Here is a 19,375-nt window from a genome sequence, read left to right as displayed (position 1 = left end):
TTCAGCTATGAAACAGTGGTTTGACCAATCAGGGCCTGAGAGGTTATACCAGCTCAAAGCCCGAGATATGAACAGCCAATCTGGGGGAGTGCTAGTGAGTGAGGGGAAGCGCTGACTGAACTTGCTTAGTGCTGGGTCTCCTGCTCAAAGTGACAAACAGCATCAGCTCTGCACTGCATCATAGGCACCATCTCTACTTACTATACCTGCTATCCCACAGTCACACTCCCTTCCCAGAGACTATTATCCACTGTTACTATAGGCACCATCTCTCCCTACTATACCTGCTATCCCACAGTCACACTCCCTTCCCAGAGACTATTATCCACTGTTACTATAGGCACCATCTCTCCCTACTATACCTGCTATCCCACAGTCACACTCCCTTCCCAGAGACTATTATCCACTGTTACTATAGGCACCATCTCTCCCTACTATACCTGCTATCCCACAGTCACACTCCCTTCCCAGAGACTATTATCCACTGTTACTATAGACACCATCTCTCCCTACTATACCTGCTATCCCACAGTCACACTCCCTTCCCAGAGACTATTATCCACTGTTACTATAGGCACCATCTCTCCCTACTATACCTGCTATCCCACAGTCACACTCCCTTCCCAGAGACTATTATCCACTGTTACTATAGGCACCATCTCTCCCTACTATACCTGCTATCCCACAGTCACACTCCCTTCCCAGAGACTATTATCCACTGTTACTATAGGCACCATCTCTCCCTACTATACCTGCTATCCCACAGTCACACTCCCTTCCCAGAGACTATTATCCACTGTTACTATAGGCACCATCTCTCCCTACTATACCTGCTATCCCACAGTCACACTCCCTTCCCAGAGATTATTATTATCCCACTGTTAATATGGACACCATACCATTTTTAAAGCGAGACTGAAAAGAAGTAGTAGATATTTTTAACAAAAATCCATATCCTTATGGTACATAGAGTTGATTAATAGAATGGCTATGTGGAGGGAAAAGATGAATTCAGCAGGCTGAAAACTTTTATACTGCATATACCATATTACAAGCATGTATCTTTCATTTTTTCAGTTAAGTTATGCAGCATTTTGACATTCTATGCACATTTCATTGAGTGTTATATTAAAGTCACAAGAAAATCTCCAACATGTCTCCAACAAAGCACTATGACTGCCCACACACACACACACACGTAAAATAAAATATCTACATATAGCCCAAGTTTACTAAAAAGGGATAATAAGAGAGTAGTAATGTTGTTTTATGTACTGTAGACAGCTGAAATCCTCATACCTTCGAGCAGAGCGGCTCCACAGAAACCGGACCGGAGATAACACTGCCCAACAGCAGGGGGAGGTGACCAGCCAGCACAACGGCAGGGGGAAGTGACCAGCCAGCACAAAAAAAAAAGAGCCGGACCAGCCAGAAGAAAAATAGAATGGCAAAAAAGCAATTGTTAAAAAAAAAAAAATCTAGTGGCTCTGGAGGGCCTAGGGTTGCCACCTTTCCCTGTGGCTCCAGCCGGACAGGGGGTGGTCCCGTGACGTCAGTGGGCGTACCCGTGACGTCAGTGGGCGTTCCCGTGACGTCACGGGGCGGAGCTATGACGTCGCGATCGCCGATTGGCCGATCGCGGCGTCAATCAAGCTAATCCCGCCCGGTTTTCCTTATTTGGAAAACCGGGCAGGAAGCATTGAACCGGGCAGCCCTTCAAAATACCGGGCTGTCCGGTTCAAAACCGGACAGGTGGCAACCCTAGGAGGGCCCCGAGGGGGAGCGGGCCTGGTGCGACTGCACCCCCTGCTCCCCCGGTAGTTACGCCACTGGGCCTAAGCTTTTCAGAGGTTTTTTTTTGCCTTCCTCAGGATCAAAGGGCTCCCTACCCAGCTGCGGCTCTCCAGCCTCTCCATCAGGAGTTTAGTTAGAAGCCGCAGGTGCGAGGGAACCCATTTACAGACCCCACTTTTCATCTCATTTATCTATTAATAAATCTGTGATTTCAGTCCAAACCAGTTGTTTGTGTCATTTTTGTGGGGTTATGGGGACTGCAGGTATAGTTCTTACTTTCAATTAACTGTTCAATTAACTGGGTCCCAAGGTTGGGACATCTTAATTTTAGAAAAGTAATGGGCAGCATCTTAATTTTAGAAAAGTAATGGGCAGCATTTTATGGGGAACCTTAAAGAGAAAACTTAATCTGAGAGCAGAGGGATAGGTAGAGGGCTGCTGAGGAGAGCACAGGGATAGGTAAAGGGCTGCTGGGGAGTGTTACCCCGGAATTCTGCCCCCTGTAGGATTACTGACCGCACATGCAAAATCAGCATAGCCGAGCTCATGGGCGCCATCTTCTGGTGCTTTGGTAGTTTTCAGGTCTTCTTCCTTCCCTTCAGCAATTTCTGTCACTTACGTTGCATGCACAGTTGTCGTGAACCGGAAGATTGCTCCAACTGCACATGCGGCAGTACGGCACTCACTTTGCGAATATTACCGAAGTTTCAAAGATGGCGCCCTGTGAGCGCCGCTGCACTGACTCTGCATATGTGGTCAGTAATCCTACAAGGGACACAATTCTGGGGTAACACTTAGCAGGGGGGGAGGTAGCGAGGGGGGGCCAGTGCGGACTGTTGACCATGGGGGGGTTTAGTTCTCCTTTAACTCTCTTACACCTAAATAAAGCCACATAATTAAGGTGCCAACTTGTTATTCACCCTTAGGAACCTTGGACATTGGCCTGACATTCTATCCATCTCAAGGTACTTTACAGTAGTGCCAAATTGCCATATTTGTCTATAATCCCTTTGTTTCCTTGCACTGCCTTTGACTTGTTCTAGTGCAGTAGAGTAAAATTAGCAAAATCATTACATTATTCATGCACTGACCCAGGGTACTGCAAGAAAACACTGGGAATATGGACAAAGATGGCTGCTAGGGTCTAAGGTTAGCATTAACCAACTGGACCACTCCCAATGAACTGGCCTCCTGATGCCCTTTAATACACCCATATTTTATTACAAATGGAACACCCTGTAAACAGTTGCATTCTATAGATCAAAAGTACGAAATACAAATAGAAAAAGGATTTGAGTTCTGGTAACTTAAAAGCAAACAAATACTTACATTTATTCCATATTAATTTGAAAAAAAGCCATGACCCCCAAACATTTACAATCACAGTCAACAGCCCAATATATAAACATACAAACACAACATGGACACATTGATGTAGCAGCATCTCTGTGGCTTCAACCGGGTATACTTGAAAATTTTACAGGGGTTAAAATCTCTTCCTATGCATTCACTTTAATGTTCTAAGTTTAGATACAAGTAAGTAGCCACAGGGCACTATGGGTAGAACTGCACGGGAGAGTATAGGTGCACAAAGGAAGTCTCACTAACGCATTCCAAGTCGCTCAGGTCTCCAACAACTTAGCCCCCCCCCCTTGCACCCATTGCAATTGCGCTCTCCAATTTTAATTAAAAATTCAGAATTTCGGTTCTTAAAGTTACCAGGAGTTACTTTTCCACTGCTGCCGTCTGACGAGCAGCTCCCCTGTAGCGGAAAAACCTAGCCCCAAGGATAATAGGTCTCATGGGCCTCCATTTAAAGAATTGCAGCCTTCTTTGTCATTAAATAACACAATGTTGACCTTGCCCAAGTTAAAACTATGTCCATTGGGCAGATCTGTTTGTGACCAGCTTTCAGAGGATTTTTTCATATCTGCATTAAGTCATCACCTGGGCCCAGTTTGAATAATTGCCTTCATATTTTTCATATCCCCCCCCCATTCCCCTTATTAATTTAACCACCCATCTCTGTGTTCAGTCTAGTTCTGGAATCAGAGCAACAGATTTATTCTTTACACCCATTACAGGCTTACATTGATGCTCTAGATATGTCTATTATATAAATGCCTAGATCAGAGATAGTGAAAACAACCCAGCACAGCTACACTGGGGGGAGGGGCATTTAAAAAATTCTGAGTGGTTTAAGGTATAAGATCTGAAGTGATAAAGGTTGCCCAACCCTAGTCTACAATCAGCAAAGGTTCACCTCTCAGTCTGATTAAAATTATACATTGCATGCATGGGCATCCACAAAAAATTTCCAGGGGGGCATGGAAGAAAACATATTACAAAAATTACTTGTACCCATATTTTGGTTTCTACACAAACCTAACAACAACTTTTCTATAAATATATAAAGTAGTACCTGTTGCACATGTATAACATTGCCATTCTATTACCGTCACAAACTCATGGTTTGCCAAGACAGCACTTGATATTTTCTACTTTCTTAGCACAATTACTAGCCAGTGGTTTGTAGAATTTTATTCCCTATAGTTACAGTCTGGCGCAAGAGATAACATTCAGTAAAATCCGCATTTTAATGAATTTGCATAGTTACGTCCATTCGCCAGAGTGCAAATTCACCAGGCGTTAAGGAGCGAAGTACCGCTAGAGTCTATCTCCTTCTCTAGCGAAGTTACGCCAGTGACCGGTAGTAAATCTGCGAAGATCTGAAATGACGTCACACTGGCGAATTTTCGCCAGCGTTAGTCACTTCGCCCTTTAGTAAATTTGCCCCATAGAGTGAGGCAGAGGGTTATTAGAGACAGATAGCTGAGTGTGGGGGTAACTCAGCAGAATGTGAAGGGAAAGGGTAAAAGAGGACAGTGAATAGAGTGAGGACATCGATAGGTGGGGGACTCAATGGAGCAGCAAGGAATACTGTATATGGTTTTGGGGGGTCAACTTATGTTTTTATGTTTTTACCCCCCAAAATGCAGTAAATGTTTTGATTCTCAGTAGCTGAAGTGACCTCTTGGACAATTTGTATGCAACTTAATTTTGGGGTCAGATTGAGCGCCAGATTCTTTGGTAATTCCATGCACAGTGGGCATCAGTGAACCCCTAACATTCATATTTAGGATGTTTTTGCTTGGTACCTTATGGTTTGTGGATAGGGTTGCCACCTGTCCGGTTTTGACCTGGACAGCCTGGTATTTTGAGGGGCTGCCCGGGTCTATACTTCCTGCCCGGTTTTCCAAATAAGGAAAACCGGGCGGGATTCCCTTGATTGACACTGCGATCGGGCAATCGCTGATCGCCGCGTCATAGCCCCACCCACTGACATCACAGACACGTCCACTAACGTCATGGACACCCCCCCCGCCCCCGCCCGGTCTCAGCCAGACATAAAGGTGGCAACCCTATTTGTGGGATATATGAATTTGCAAAGTAAACCTTTTGAGGTATTTTTTCATAATTTTCATACATTTTTATAAAAACGGCTATGTTTAGAATAGCTTTGATGTTTGGTAATTAGGATTAGAAAGACATGGTTACACATTTTGGATTCAGCAGAATCTGTGCTTTTCAAAAATATGGTTTCCTGGGGTAAACCTACTGTTCCAGGAATTTTGGCTTTAGAGCATTGTATGGACACACGTTTGAAGACTGGCAAGTCCAAATTTTAGACCAGGAGAGCGTCTGATTCAAAAGGGGTGTTAAAGAAGCCATATATGTAAAAACTGAAAAACAAAGTTTGAATAGAGGCGGGGGGTGCGACATCTATTGTCTGCCGCATACAATGCTGTTTTTGCACCTCTCCCTGGAAGGTTTTTATAACATATCAAAGCTCCAATCTTGCTAATACAATCAACACCTAATTTAATGACATCATCAGGGCCGGTCTTACCAACTGCGGGGCCCAATTGGAACCATTTTGGCGGGGCCCCTTTGATGGAATTTTGCTGACTGCCATAGGGTTCCAGGGTGGGTGGCAAATAGTGTCTGCTTTTCCCTGACTGCAGCCAGTTGGGGTTGGGGCAGGCAGGGCAGCTGAGAGACAATGCTCCCTCATTTTTTAGGCTATATGCACAAAAAAAATAATTTGTGCAAATTTTGGTTACTAGTGTAAAATGCGTGTAGAGCACCATGGATTACCATGAAGCTATACATTTTTATAATAAATGCATGATGCATTCTTTAATAAACTTCTCTGACCTTCCTGCTCTACGGTAAAGGAAAATGCTGGTATTCATTTATGGAATCTCTCTGTACAGACTTGGACTAGGGGGCTGTTCCTGCTGAATTGTGCTTAGTACATGGAATACCTATGATGCCGTAGTTTTATGGGATCTCTCTGTACAGACTATTCCTGCTGTGAAACTATTTGTTTTATAAAATTATTTTTTTTAACCTAATTTAGTGCATCGCTATTTTCTTGGCTGGAAAAACAACAAAGTACTTAAAATTGTGAGGAGAAGCTTGGGGGTGAGGGTGATAGCTGGCAACTCCACTGGAATATTAGTTTTTTTAATCTGTTCATTGGACACAATTATACAGAGGAATATTAGGATCTCAGCTGCCATAAAGCACGGCAGGACTGCTGTGAATAATTAAACTGTGCAGTATCCAAACTGGATTTTCATAAAGGTCTATTTACCACACACAATAATATTACTATTATTAATCTGCTGAACTATAACTATTCACAGCAGCATTAGCTAGGGCTATTCGATGTGGGATTGTGCTGAGAAACGAGATTTATGATGCCAGATTAGAAAAGATTGCAAAATTGAACTCCAAACTTTTAACAGCAATGGAGGCTGTGATGTATAGGAGCAGTGTGTTGACATGTATCATTCTGAGCTGTGTCTGGCATCACAGAGTGGGGGAGTGCTTTGAAACAGACATCTGTAGGACACAAGAATGCTTGTAATTTGCTATTACACAGACACAAATGAAGAATTCTTTCACAAAAATAGACTAAAAACACTTTTTTGTAACATATAAGGCAACTTTAACATGATTGATAGACAGCAAACTCACACATTGCAGAATTTAAAATATAAGCAAGTCACATGCAGAGAGAATCAGCCTGAAGTTGCATAGAAGTTAGGGAAAAACTAAAGAATAGATCCACCCATATCAGTGAAGATGCTGTTCTTACCTGCCCTGGGCGAGGGGGGAATTGTAAAACAGCGTCAGAAAATTCTCTCCCTCCCCTTCATCAGCAGGAACTAATAAGGAGGGAAATTCAAAGCACTGCACAAGTGCTAATGTTTTCCCGTTCAGCTCTTCTGTTTCCGGCTCACTTCTGCTGCCCGCCCCCTACTGGTAGAAAAGTTTAGTGCGCCCTGCAAAATTTCTGCACACGCTGCTGTCTGCACACACGGGGACTCTATCTGAGGTGCTGTGCGGGGCCCCAATGGGCGCGGGGACCGATTAGGCGCAATAGGTCCAATCGGCCTAAGACCGGCCCTGGACATCATTGTGGATTATGACATCATTGTGGATCTTGCTTTGCTATGTATCCTCTGGAATGTTATGGAGCAACATTCCAGAGGATATATAGCAAAGCAAGATCCTATGTACAAGTTATTCTGAATTGAGCAAGGCAGTTGGATGACTGGTGAAACATCTTCAAGAAAAACACAGCAAGTCCAGTTGATTTGACTTATTTCTATAGATATTACTTTATATCACTTATCTCTCTTTTAAGATCCTCAGGGGCGTAACTATAGAGGAAGCAGACCCTGCGGTTGCAGGGGGGCCCAGGAGTGTAGGGGGCCCAGTGAGACCCTAATTAATTAGCAATTTTAATATATCTTGGTAAAATAGGCCAACTTATAAATATTTTGGGGCCCTAAATTGAATTTGCTATGGGGCCCAGTAACAACTAGTTACGCCACTGAAGATCCTCTCCTATTTATTTTTCAGTCTCTCTCAAATTGTGGCATGGTTGCTAGTAAATTGGACAACAACCAGATTGCTGACATTCCAAACTGTAGAGCTGCTGCATTTATATATATATATAGAGAGAGAGAGAGAATACCATTAAAAATATAATTAAAAAGCTACAAAAATAGAAAATGAAGATCAGTTGCAGATTATCTTATAATAGTTCTGTCTACATTATGCTCATAATTAATTAAAATCTGAACTTAAACATGTAGTTTTGCTTAGTCTATCTTTCTTACTATCAAAATCACATTGCCATCAACAGGGCCGGACTGGGAGTAAAAAGCAGCCCGGGCAAAATAATCAAAGCAGCCCACATGTAAAGACACTATGTTTTGCACTCATCCACAGATACAGTATATTGGGGTAAAACTGCAAAAATGGTTATAGGTGATGTGCATAAAGGGCTGCCTTTTTTCACTTAACTGTAATTAATGTAAAATATTCCGGTTATTCATTAATTATTATTATTATTACATTATAGTACAGTAAAATATTATGTAATGGCACCACATAAATCTAGTGTGTCTATATTAACCACTTTTTTGATTTGCCATTTATTTATAAGCCTTGAACATTTTATTTAAAAATTACAAGGATTCAATAGTTCACCATTATAGTATGGGGTATATTACTTCTTATAATATGCAAGTGATACAATCTGGACTGTTGGGGGGGGGGGTTGGGGAGTTCTAGTTCAACACGTGCTTTGTTTTTCAGGTTAACTGTTTATTGCTAAGAATGTTTTGTGCTGCGCAGGTACCAGCCACAATCTGGGGGGGGGGGACTTGGTGAGTTCTAGTTCAACGAGTGCTTTGTTTTTTGGTTTAATGGTTTATTAAACCAAAAAAGAAAGCACTCGCTGAACTAGAACTCACAAAGTCCCCCCCCCCCAACAGTCTAGATTGTGGCTGGTACCTGCGCAGCATGAAACACTCTTAGTAATAAACAGTTAAACTAAAAAACAAAGCACTTGTTGAACTAGAACTCCCCAACCCCCCCCCCAACCCCCCCCCCCCTCAACAGTCCAGATTGTATAAGATTGTGGCTAGTACCCGCGCAGCACAAAATATTTTTAGCAATAAACAGTCAGTGATCCCTCTCCCAGGCTCCCTTCCCGTGTCTGTAGCTTTAACCTCCCCTACTGAGCAGTACCTCTTACTAGGAGCTCACATTCCGACGGATCACAATGCAGAGAGGCGGGTCTAGACGAGACGAGTCACATGACGAGCTGTGACGTCTCCTATTCAACCGCACAGTCCAGCCAGCCCAGTGAAGCTGCGAGGGGGAGGAGACGTGCTGTCACAGAGCACAGCAGCAGAGTCTCTCTCTCCCTCCTGATTATACCGGCAACCGAGTGCTTCAAGCTGGGCCACATTGAACGCTATCCCTTGCCTTCATTCAAGGCGACGGAGGGGGAAACACACTGGTTTCTCTGTTCAGGAGCGGCCCACTTGAACAGGAAATGGAGCGGCCCCACGGGCAATTGCCCGAGTTCACAGATTGCCAGTCCAGGCCTGGCCATCAATCTAAACTATATACAGGTTTCACACTGTGGGGCACATTTATCAAGGGTGGAATTTCGAAGTTAAAAAACTTCGACCATCAAATTGGCCAAATTTGATAGTCAAACTTTTCTTTTTGAATTTTTTTGGCCGCTTTCGGTCGAATTTTAATCGATTGTAGAAATTGTTTGAATCAACCGATTCGAACGATTTAATCGATCGAACGAACGATTTTCTCCAAAAAAAAAAACTTTGACTTTTTAAAACTTAGCCAAATTTTGCCTATAGGTTCTAGGAGGTCCCCATAGGCTAACATTGCAATTCGGCCGGTTTAAAGTGGCTAAGTGTCAAAGTCGAAGTTTTTTAAAGAGACACTACTTCCATTTTCGAATGGTCGAATAGTCAATTCGAATCAAAGTCGAATTCGGCCTATTCGATGGTCAAAGTACCCAAAAATTACTTTTTTACGTTTTTGAATTCGGGTCTGTATTCACCCCAATTCTAATCGTACGAATAGTTGCCATATATCTTGCATCTCTGTAATATAATGATACAAGAAATAACCTACCAGTACATTTGAAAATAAAATACCAATAACATTACTATCAGTTACATGGCAGCAGAGTAAAATCATAAGTGCCCCCTAAATGTTGGGAATTACAAATTTTTGGTCCCTATACCTACCGGATCCCTCCACAGTTGCAGAGTTTGTTTCCTTTATAAATTGTATGGATGGCCAACTATGGACGGCCAGAAGCAGTGTCAGGGAGGGGCTCAGCCTAAAGGTCATGTTTGAATAACTATTTGCACTAGAAAGTTGTAAAGCTGTAAAGTCATTTAGAGGGAGATTTTGGGGAACGCTTACTCTAAATATCCTTGAAACTATAGGTGAATGGCAGCTACAGAAAGTACCTTTAACCTTTTCATGATGGGGGCATAAATGTATATTAATGTATATTAATGAACATTTATATTAATAATATTTTTACAATGAAAATGTAGCTAAATTAGTAAATATAACTTTAAAAATCTATTGTCATTGTCTATCTGTTAATACATTTTTGAATGTTTCTATACAGGATTTCTAAAGCTGAGCATTATTAGATTATTATGGTCCCTGCTGAATTCTGGTTTACTACCTGCTTTCCACACAGTGAATAATAGTGTTACCTGAGTACCTAGTATAAAAGTTAAATGCTTTAAGGGATTCTGTCATGATTTTTATGATGTTGTTTTTATTTCTAAATGACACTGTTTACGCTGCAAATAATTCACTCTACAATATAAGATTTCATTCCTCAACCAGCAAGTGTATTTTTTGTTGTTGTAATATTGGTGTGTAGGCAGCCATCTCAGTTCGATTTAACTGGTCATGTGCTTTCAGAAAGAGCCAGCACTTTCGGATGGAACTGCTTTCTGGCAGGCTGTTTCTCCTACTCAATGTAACTGAATGTGTCGCAGTGGGACCTGGATTTTACTACTTAGTACTGTTCTTAGATCTACCATGCAGCTGTAATCTTGTGAAAGGGAGCTGCTATCTGGTTACCTTCCCATTGTTCTGTTGTTAAGCTGCTGGGGGAGGGAGGGGGTTTTATCACTCCAACTTGCAGTACAGTCTAGCCTCATGTCAGATTTCAAAATTAAATATAAAAAACTCTGTCTGCTCTTTTGAGAAACGGATTTCAGTGCAGAATTTTGCTGGAGCAGCACTATTAACTGATGCATTTTGAAAAAAAAAAAAATTTTTCCCATGACAGTATTCCGTTAAACACATTGAACAAGATATACAAATAGTGGCTAGGGGCCATGGTGCTCCAGACAGGATGTAGAAAAACATTAGGGGATATACAGTATGAAATATGAGGAATACTGATTGTACCTGAGTACAGGAATTCTCTGTGTGGAATGTGGAAGCTGTGACAATGCTAAAGAATTGAATGAGAAATAAGAGTAAATGTAGCCTCAGTAATTTGCTGATAGCAACCTTTTTTATTTTAAAGGAGAACTAAAGCCTTAAAAACAATATGTCTAATAATGGTGTATTTTAAATACTGAATTTACAGTGCCAGCCCAGAGGTGCAGTAACCCTTCATCAGTATTCATCCATGTCTACAGTTTTCCACAGCAGCTTGCCATCTTCATATTTTATTAGTGCATCTTCAGTGCCAGTGGCCTTGCATATGCGTAGCGTGAGGCAAACAACTGTTAACCCGGCCCAAGCACACTGATGACCCAGCAGTGCAGAGAGTAACCAGCAAAAGGTTAGGGGACAAGGCCTGGAACAGAGGTAGGCAGCAGAGATATATCAAGAGATATGATATTAAAATAACAGGTACCTCCTAAAGGTAAGAGCTAAAGAGCTCAAAGTGTTAGGGATTGGTGCAACAAACCTTTGCATCAAAATTAACAAATAAGCAATAGAGTAGAGAGTTCTGCTCTAGATGAGCAGCATTCTGAATTTTAATGATTTAGTGTTCCCCCTGGAGGCAGACATTTGCATTTTTAAAATTCTTTCTGGAAACAAAGGGGTTTATCATCATATGCAGTAAATCAGTGAAAATTTTTATTATACATAGGGGAATGTCTTTAAAAAGTATTTAATATATTTATATTTAATATGGGTGAGTGCACAGGCTCTCTCTTTTTTTATGAATTATGTAGTCAGACTCTCATTGCACTTTTTCTCCTCTTCACAGGCCTGTTAGACTTATGCTACACTGGGCATAGCACAGGCTGAGAAGCAACGCCTCTGCTAATATCTGCTATCTTCTGTGTCTGCATCTGGAGCCACTGCATTGACCCAGAAACATGTGAGTATGCCAAAATCAATAAGCGTAGGCCAAGAAAATGTCCAGTGTGGCATTAGCCTTAATCACAGAAAATGCAAGGCATTGTAAGAAATGGAGTCTTGGCTGAAAGAGAAGTGACAAATTATTTCACAATCAGTGGAGGAAATAGCAAGACAGATAATTACAGAGACATTTTTTTGGGTCCAGTTTCCCTTAAAAAGGGATATTCACCTCATTATTGATATTATATTTTGGAAGCTAAGCAGCTTTATGATCTTGCTGCTAGTGTCAATAAAGCAAGGTTAATTGTTTCCTATTAATGTTCCAGGTTGCATTCAGGCCCAGACTTGCCATTGGCTGGGGGCTGGCCACCCCCGTTTTTTTTTTCAACTTGACTGGGCTGATTTGATTTTTTTGCCAGGGCTGCTTTCTACTCTCAGTCCAGTCCTAGCTGCATTGTAGTTTGGGCAAGTGGCAATCTGGAGCGTTGCAAGCCAAAAAGTTAAAGAGCTACAAAAATAAAGGCTCAGCTGCAAATTGTCACTGAATACCACTATCTCCTTTATTTACTTATTTTAAAACAGAGGTCTTCTTAAGCCTCAAGGTCAGAGGTACTTACAACTCCTTACAACAGTGGTGTACCTACGTTGTTCCAAGCCCCAACACCAAAAATGTTATGAGGCTCATCTGCAGGTCTAGGGTTGCCATCTGTTTGGTTTTGACCAAAGTTCAGTTCAGTTTTTCTAAGGCCTGTTCTGGTCTCAATTTTCTGTTCTGTTTTCAGCCTTGTGAAACCAGAACAGTAACCTGCCAGATAAATAACATTGAAATACTAAGACACTCATCCTATATACAATAATAGATCCCATACCTGTAATTAGAAGTTTGGGCTTTCTCATCAGGCAGACTATGGATAGAGGTAGGGTTGCCACCCCTGTGGTTTTGAATTGGACATCTTAGTTTTTCTGTCTGTTCAAAACTTTCTGTCTGATTTACAACATTCAAAAAACTGAACATAAATCAAGCCATGTGCGTGTAAGTGATGCTATAACCCCAACCTGGAGTCATAACTCCACTGACATCATTGTGTTTTCCTCTGATGTCATCATGCTCACCCCAACATCACTGCCTCACCCCAATTCTATCTGTCACGAAAGGAGGCGAAGTTGATTTCCTGAAGCCACGAGTTCAATTTCTCTAAACACCAATGTGTTTTTTTATTTTTTTAAATCCCCTGGCCACCAATGTATTATTTTAATACTCTATATGCCCCTTCCACCAATGTTTTTTTAAACTTGTAAGGAGGGCCCTGGCGGCAATGTTTTTTTTTTTTTTTAAATATTCTTTGGGGAAGCTTTCCCTCTAAGGTGTAATGCATCTACAAAACTCAGGCTACTGTGCATACAAACATACAAAAAGATTGGGCGCCAGGAGGTTCTTATAATGCAAACAAAGAACTGTTTGTTAGTCATGGTACTAGTACTGGGAGCTACACCTGTCACTTTCTATTCCTCATTCACGGGGTTGCCTGGTCCCAGAATTGGTCGAATGCCTTTCTGGGCCTTGCTGTACCCAGGCTCCCCTGGGGACACCCAGCTGGATCACCATCCAGAGGCCAAAGAGGAAGAGGTCACTCCTTACACACACTATAGTGCAGACTAGTGTGGCAGGAAGTTGTCATTACCCCTCTTGGCCAATCACACTAGGAAAAGGGAGGGGCCTTAAAGTCATAGGGGCACATTAATTTGCTTTCTGAAATCACAGATCTCCTTGAAGTAATGGCAGTGGCATTTGGCAGGGCACCCTGTTCTTGTGCAACTTCTATTGTTGTAGTTGAGGCCGGGCAGAGTTACTGAGGACAGCAGCTTTGTCACTGAGGCTGCACACACCCGCCTGTCACATAGTCCTGTGAAAGAAAGAAACGATCCCAGTTCCCATTTAATCGTTGGAGCCTTGTAGACTTGTAGCTGCATTTTCCCCCGGAAGCGCTAAACTCGTTTATGTGTCATCTCTCAGCAATGGGGCGCAGAAGAGGCGCTTGAGTAATGTGGCCACTAGAGGGCGCTAAAGCCGTTCATGAAATTTGGTGACGGGGTGGAAATATTTTTTCCTTAAAAAAAAGTGCGAAAAAAAGTAAACAGCGCATGGGGCAATGGGCGTATATGAGCAGCCCCGAGGGACTGGTATGCCTGTGGGTAGCGAGCTGCATTTGTAAGGGGCAGCGCATGGGACTGGGGACATATTCAACTGTGATAGAATAAGGGCAGAACACATTAAAGTCAGAGCAGCCTCGGGGAGCACAAGTGTATCGGGGAGCAGGGAAGTGAAAGTCCCGTCATCCTCTGCGCGCCGAAGTTTGTGCCAGTGTTGGAGGGGCAGCTGAATGCGCTGAGCCGGACTTTCTGCTCATCAATGGGAGCCGCGCTCCTCAGGCCCCGAGGGTTATGCGTGCAACACGTGACTGTGAAGCGCTCCAACATGCCGGGATGTCACTAACTGTGCAGCTCTGAGCACCGGCCGGACTTGAGCGAGATGGAACTGCAAGTCTTGTGCGGGCTCCTGTTTTGGCTCCTTCTGCCTGGCTCCCTCCTGGCAGGTGAGTAAATATGGACACCGGCTAATAATCACCACTGACAGCTCATCCGCCAAACTATGCTCTCCTTTACTTTTCATTTTGAAGCTGCCATTAAAGGGGTGGTTCGCCTTTAAGGTAACTTTTATTATGCTATAGAATGGCCAATTTTAAGCAACTTTTCAATTGGTTTTCATTATTTATTTTTTATAGTTTTATAATTATTTGCCTTTTTCTTCTTCTGACTCTTTGCAGCTTTCAAATGGGGGTCGCTGACCCCTTCTAATAAACAAATGCTCTGTAAGGCTACAAATGTATTGTTATTGCTACTTTGTATTACTTCTCTTTCTATTCAGGCCTCTCCTATTTATATTCCAGTCTCTTAATTCAAATCAATGCCTGGTTGCTAGGGTCATTTGGACCCTAGTTACCAGATTGGTTAAGATGCAAACTGGAGAGCTGCTGAATAAAAAGCTAAATAACTTAAAAACCTTCAATAAGAAAAAATGAAAACCAATTGCAAATTTTCTCAGAATATCACTCTCTAAATCATACTAAAAGTTAACTTAAAGGTGAACCACCCCTTTAATCTTGCCCCTGCATGTATCAGCAGGCAGATGATAGCTGAAGCCTGAAAGGGGTTGTTCACCTTTAAATGAGCTTTTAATATGATGTAGAGAGTGATAGTCTGAGACAATTTGCAATTGGTCTTAGTTTTTTTTTTTATTTGTATTTTGACTTATTTAGCTTTTTATTCAGCAGCTCTCGAGTTTGCAGTTTCAGCCACCTGGTTGCTATGATCCAAATTCCCCTAGCAACCTCGCATTGATTTGAATAAGAGACCAGTATATGAATAGGAGAGGCCCAGATAGAAAGCCAAGTAATAAAAAGTAGCAATAACAATAAATGTGTAGCCTTGCAGAGCATTTGCTTTTTTACATGGGGTGCGTGACCCCCATTTGAAAGCTGGAAAGAGAATGAAGAAAAAGGCAAATCATTCAAAAAGTATCAACAATAAAAAAATGAAGACCAATTGAAAAGTTGCTTAGAATGGTCCATTCTATAACATAATAAACATTAATATAAAGGTGAACCACCCCTTTAAGATGCAGTTGAAGGGCTGCAGTTGGGTATTAGGATCCACAGTGACAAGTGACACTTGTGACTCATTCATAGATGGGGTCAGTGACCCCCATTTGAAAGCTGGAAAGAGTATGAAGAAAAAGGCAAATCATTCAAAAAGTATCAAAAATAAAAAAATGAAGACCAATTGAAAAGTTGCTTAGAATGACCCATTCTATAGCATAATGAACATTAATGTAAAGGTGAACCACCCCTATAAGATGCAGTTGAAGGGCTGCTGTTGGGCATTAGGATCCACAGTGACAAGTGACCCTTGTGACTCATTCATAGATTGTCACTTTAGTGTGTCAGTGGGCTAACAGCTCCTGCAATGTGCTCCTGACTTCCCTTTCCTTTCTTTGTAATCCAGCATCTTTACCTTTCCTCTGCGGAAAATATTACTCCATGGAAACCCATTTTATATTACCAGCCAGTGCTGGGAGTGAATCTCAAACAGTGCAGAACAGCGGGTGTATTGAATTTTGGATGCCTCCTGCCATCTAATTGTAATGTCTCATTTTGTTCCTTCAAGAACACAGGGAGATATTGAACATTTTAGCCCATAGAACAGGGGTGTCCAAACTGCGGCCCGAGGGCCACATGAGGCCCAGAATGCATATGAATGCGGCCCAGCTTGAAACTCTTGGTTCCTGAGGAAATAGGAGGAAGGGGGACTCTGCCCATTGCCCAGTTAGTAATAATAATATAATATGTCTATTTAATATCCAGGTGTCCCATATTCCAGTGGATAGCTCCATCTGGTTATCCAACTGGCATTGTAGTTCTTTTCTGTGTATTTCCTTTACTTTTACAAACGTGTTTGTGTATTTCATGTGTGGCCCCAGACAATTTTTCTTTTTCCAATGTGGCCCGGCGAGCCAAAAGTTTGGACACCCCTGCCATAGAATGTATCCAAATGCTTTTAAATGAATGTATGACTGGAAAAAAAAATGATTTAAAAACGTCTGCTTCTATAAAATAAATATGCACGGGGTGCTGAGATCATTCTGCTGGTAAATAAACGTCCACGTACTTCAGTTAGCCGCTAAAACGACTTTAGACACTGTAAACTTGAATCCAACTTTCTCAGATAATTCTACAGGCATTCGCTTATGTCTCTGGAAGTAAAATGTGTTGTGAAGTGGTGGTGTGTAATACACACTGCTCACAAACAATTGCGTTGACATTCCTGAGCAACAGTGGTCTGTCAGTGCCAGGTTCTCTCATAGGCGTTGCGTTTTCCCTTGCTTTTAAATGAAAAGTGGGAATAGTTGATTTAAGGGTGTTTTTGAATATGCTTGCACACGGTGATTAAAATCCCATTCCTTGGTATGTCTGTGGTTATTAATAAAAGGCTTAATGGCCAATTTTCATCTTTAGTGAGTGTTCCTTCCTTTTACAGGTATGGGACCTGTTATCCAGAATGCTCGGGACCTGGGGTTTTCTGGAGATCGGATCTTTCCGTAATTTGGGTCTTCATGCCTTAAGTCTACCAGAAATTAATTTAAACATTAAATAAACCCAATAGGCTGGTTTTGCTTCCAATAAGGATTAATGATATCTTTGTGGGATCAAGTACAAGCTAATGTTTTATTATTACAGAGAAAAAGGAAATCATTTTTAAAATTTTGGATTATTTGGATAAAATGGAGTCTGTGGGAGACATTTCGTAATTCGGAGCATTCTGGATATCGGGTTTCCGGATAAGGGATCCTATACCTGTATTATATTATTTCAGCTACAACGACACCACACCAAGGGTTTAGGGAATGGTTAGGCACCACCGTATGATTCACAGTTGTGGTGTGTATGGGTAGCAGAGACTTTATTTTTTTTGAATGCTGTGTGTGCCAATATCGTGAGACTGCATACTCTATATGGCAAAAAAAAACAAGGTGAGCCTTTAGTCTTATATAATATTTCACATTGTTTCCAGGTAATAGGAAACTCTTTCTTTAAACAGTATCCTATTACTAGTTATCTGGTTCTCCAGAACTGCAAAAAAAAAAAAGCCATTCTGGAGAAAAGTGGTCATTAGTAGGGGCACACAAACCAACATGTGAAATTGTGGTGGTGGTTGCATAGATTCCTCTGCCGAGAGAGCTGTGGAATGTGTATCACAATGATTGCATCAATGTGCAGGCAAAGGCTTGAATTGTACTTTTAATCCATGAAGTAACAATACTTGCCCTCAGGGTGATTAAACTCTTAGGCTAAGGCCACACTAGGCGATAGCGCCGCGAGTTGACTCGCGGCGACTTTTTGCCGCGACTTTTAAGCCGCAATCGCTAGGGAAACTTTTGCGCTGGCGTCTATGGGGAATCGCGACAAATCGCCAGCGTAAAAACACACGCGGCGATCTTTTCTCTACTGTCGCTCGAAATTACCTCGCTAGGCGATTTCGAGCGACAATAGAAAAAAGATCGCCAGCGTAAAAACACACGCGGCGATCTTTTCTCTACTGTCGCTCGAAATTACCTCGCTAGGCGATTTCGAGCGACAATAGAAAAAAGATCGCCGCGTGTGTTTTTACGCTGGCGATTTGTCGCGATTCCCCATAGACGCCAGCGCAAAAGTTTCCCTAGCGATTGCGGCTTAAAAGTCGCGGCGAAAAGTCGCCGCGAGTCAACTCGCGGCGCTATCGCCTAGTGTGGCCTTAGCCTTAGTCAGTGAATCACATTTCTGCATCAGCGCACTGACCTAATACAGTGTTACTATATATATCTAATTTCTCATACCTTCTTTAACTGTTACTAACAAAAAAATATGGTTTGCTTTGTTAACCTTTAACCCCTCTCCTGCAGCTCTACCTGTACAATATAAATAGCTGCACACTTATTAAGATGGTGCTGTCATTGACACTGAAGTGGTATAGTTGAGGAATGTATTTGGGGAAAACCGTGGCATAAGGAAAATGGTAGTGTGGCTCATATCGCTTGCCACAGTTGTTAAATTAAAGCCCTTGCAACCCCAACAGGTTTCAGTTATAGTACATCTATGTTGATTACAATTACTGCATATTTTTATATTATTCTGAGAAGAATTAATTTGCAAAAAAACTAGAAGGTACTGCTTATGCTTATGAATATGCTAGAGCTGGTGCATCTATCACCACACTGGACACTTTTGCTTTAAATAAAAATTAAGCTTTCTAAGTATATCTAAACCACTTAGGTGCCTTAGAATCTTCAACACTTACATGGAAGTACCATTGTGCCAACACCAAAGGTTCTATGTACATCTGGCACATAAATACAGCGAAACCTCAAATTAAACTACCCTGATTTTAAGTTTACACTTTTACCCTGATTTTAAGTAATGTTTTCCTGATTTTACATAAAAAATGTATCCTGATGTTCCCAAAAATTGCTGTTTGTCCTCTGTAAATGTTATTATTTGTGAAATAGAGGTTCAACATACTTACCTGATATGCATTTTGCCATGGTTCTGCCTGTAAAAAGTCTATTACAATTAGTCTGCCCCTCATTCTGCCATGCACAAATAACTTATTGGTTTAGGTTGTGCATGTGCCAGAGAGGCCATGCACTGCCACATGTCCCCCATAATGCAAAATTAATTCTGCAATGCTTAAACCTGGTTATTAACACCGTAAATATTGTTTTTCAAATTAAAAA

The 19,375-nt window shown here is 41.7% G+C and overlaps 1 protein-coding gene across 6 annotated transcripts in view; it reads left to right on the top strand.

Annotated features, from left to right (window-relative positions):
- The first annotated feature begins 13,823 nt into the window (after positions 1–13,823).
- piezo1.S (piezo-type mechanosensitive ion channel component 1 S homeolog) overlaps positions 13,824–19,375 on the top strand; it is a 99,043-nt gene continuing 93,491 nt past the window's right edge. For 4 of the 6 annotated variants that reach the window (XM_018260502.2, XM_018260501.2, XM_018260500.2 and 1 more), the window contains exon 1: positions 13,825–14,642. In XM_018260502.2, the coding sequence (XP_018115991.1) occupies positions 14,579–14,642 (64 nt within the window). In that variant the 5' untranslated portion in view covers positions 13,825–14,578. Of the gene's footprint in view, positions 14,643–19,375 lie in introns of all 6 variants that reach the window. The other 2 variants (XM_018260498.2, XM_041561138.1) reach the window with 2 other exon arrangements.

The sequence above is a fragment of the Xenopus laevis genome, chromosome 4S (assembly GCF_017654675.1).
Source record: "Xenopus laevis strain J_2021 chromosome 4S, Xenopus_laevis_v10.1, whole genome shotgun sequence".
NCBI lineage: Eukaryota > Metazoa > Chordata > Amphibia > Anura > Pipidae > Xenopus > Xenopus laevis.
Note: the sequence above shows the minus strand (reverse complement) of the source record. Positions and strands in the feature narration are given on the sequence as shown.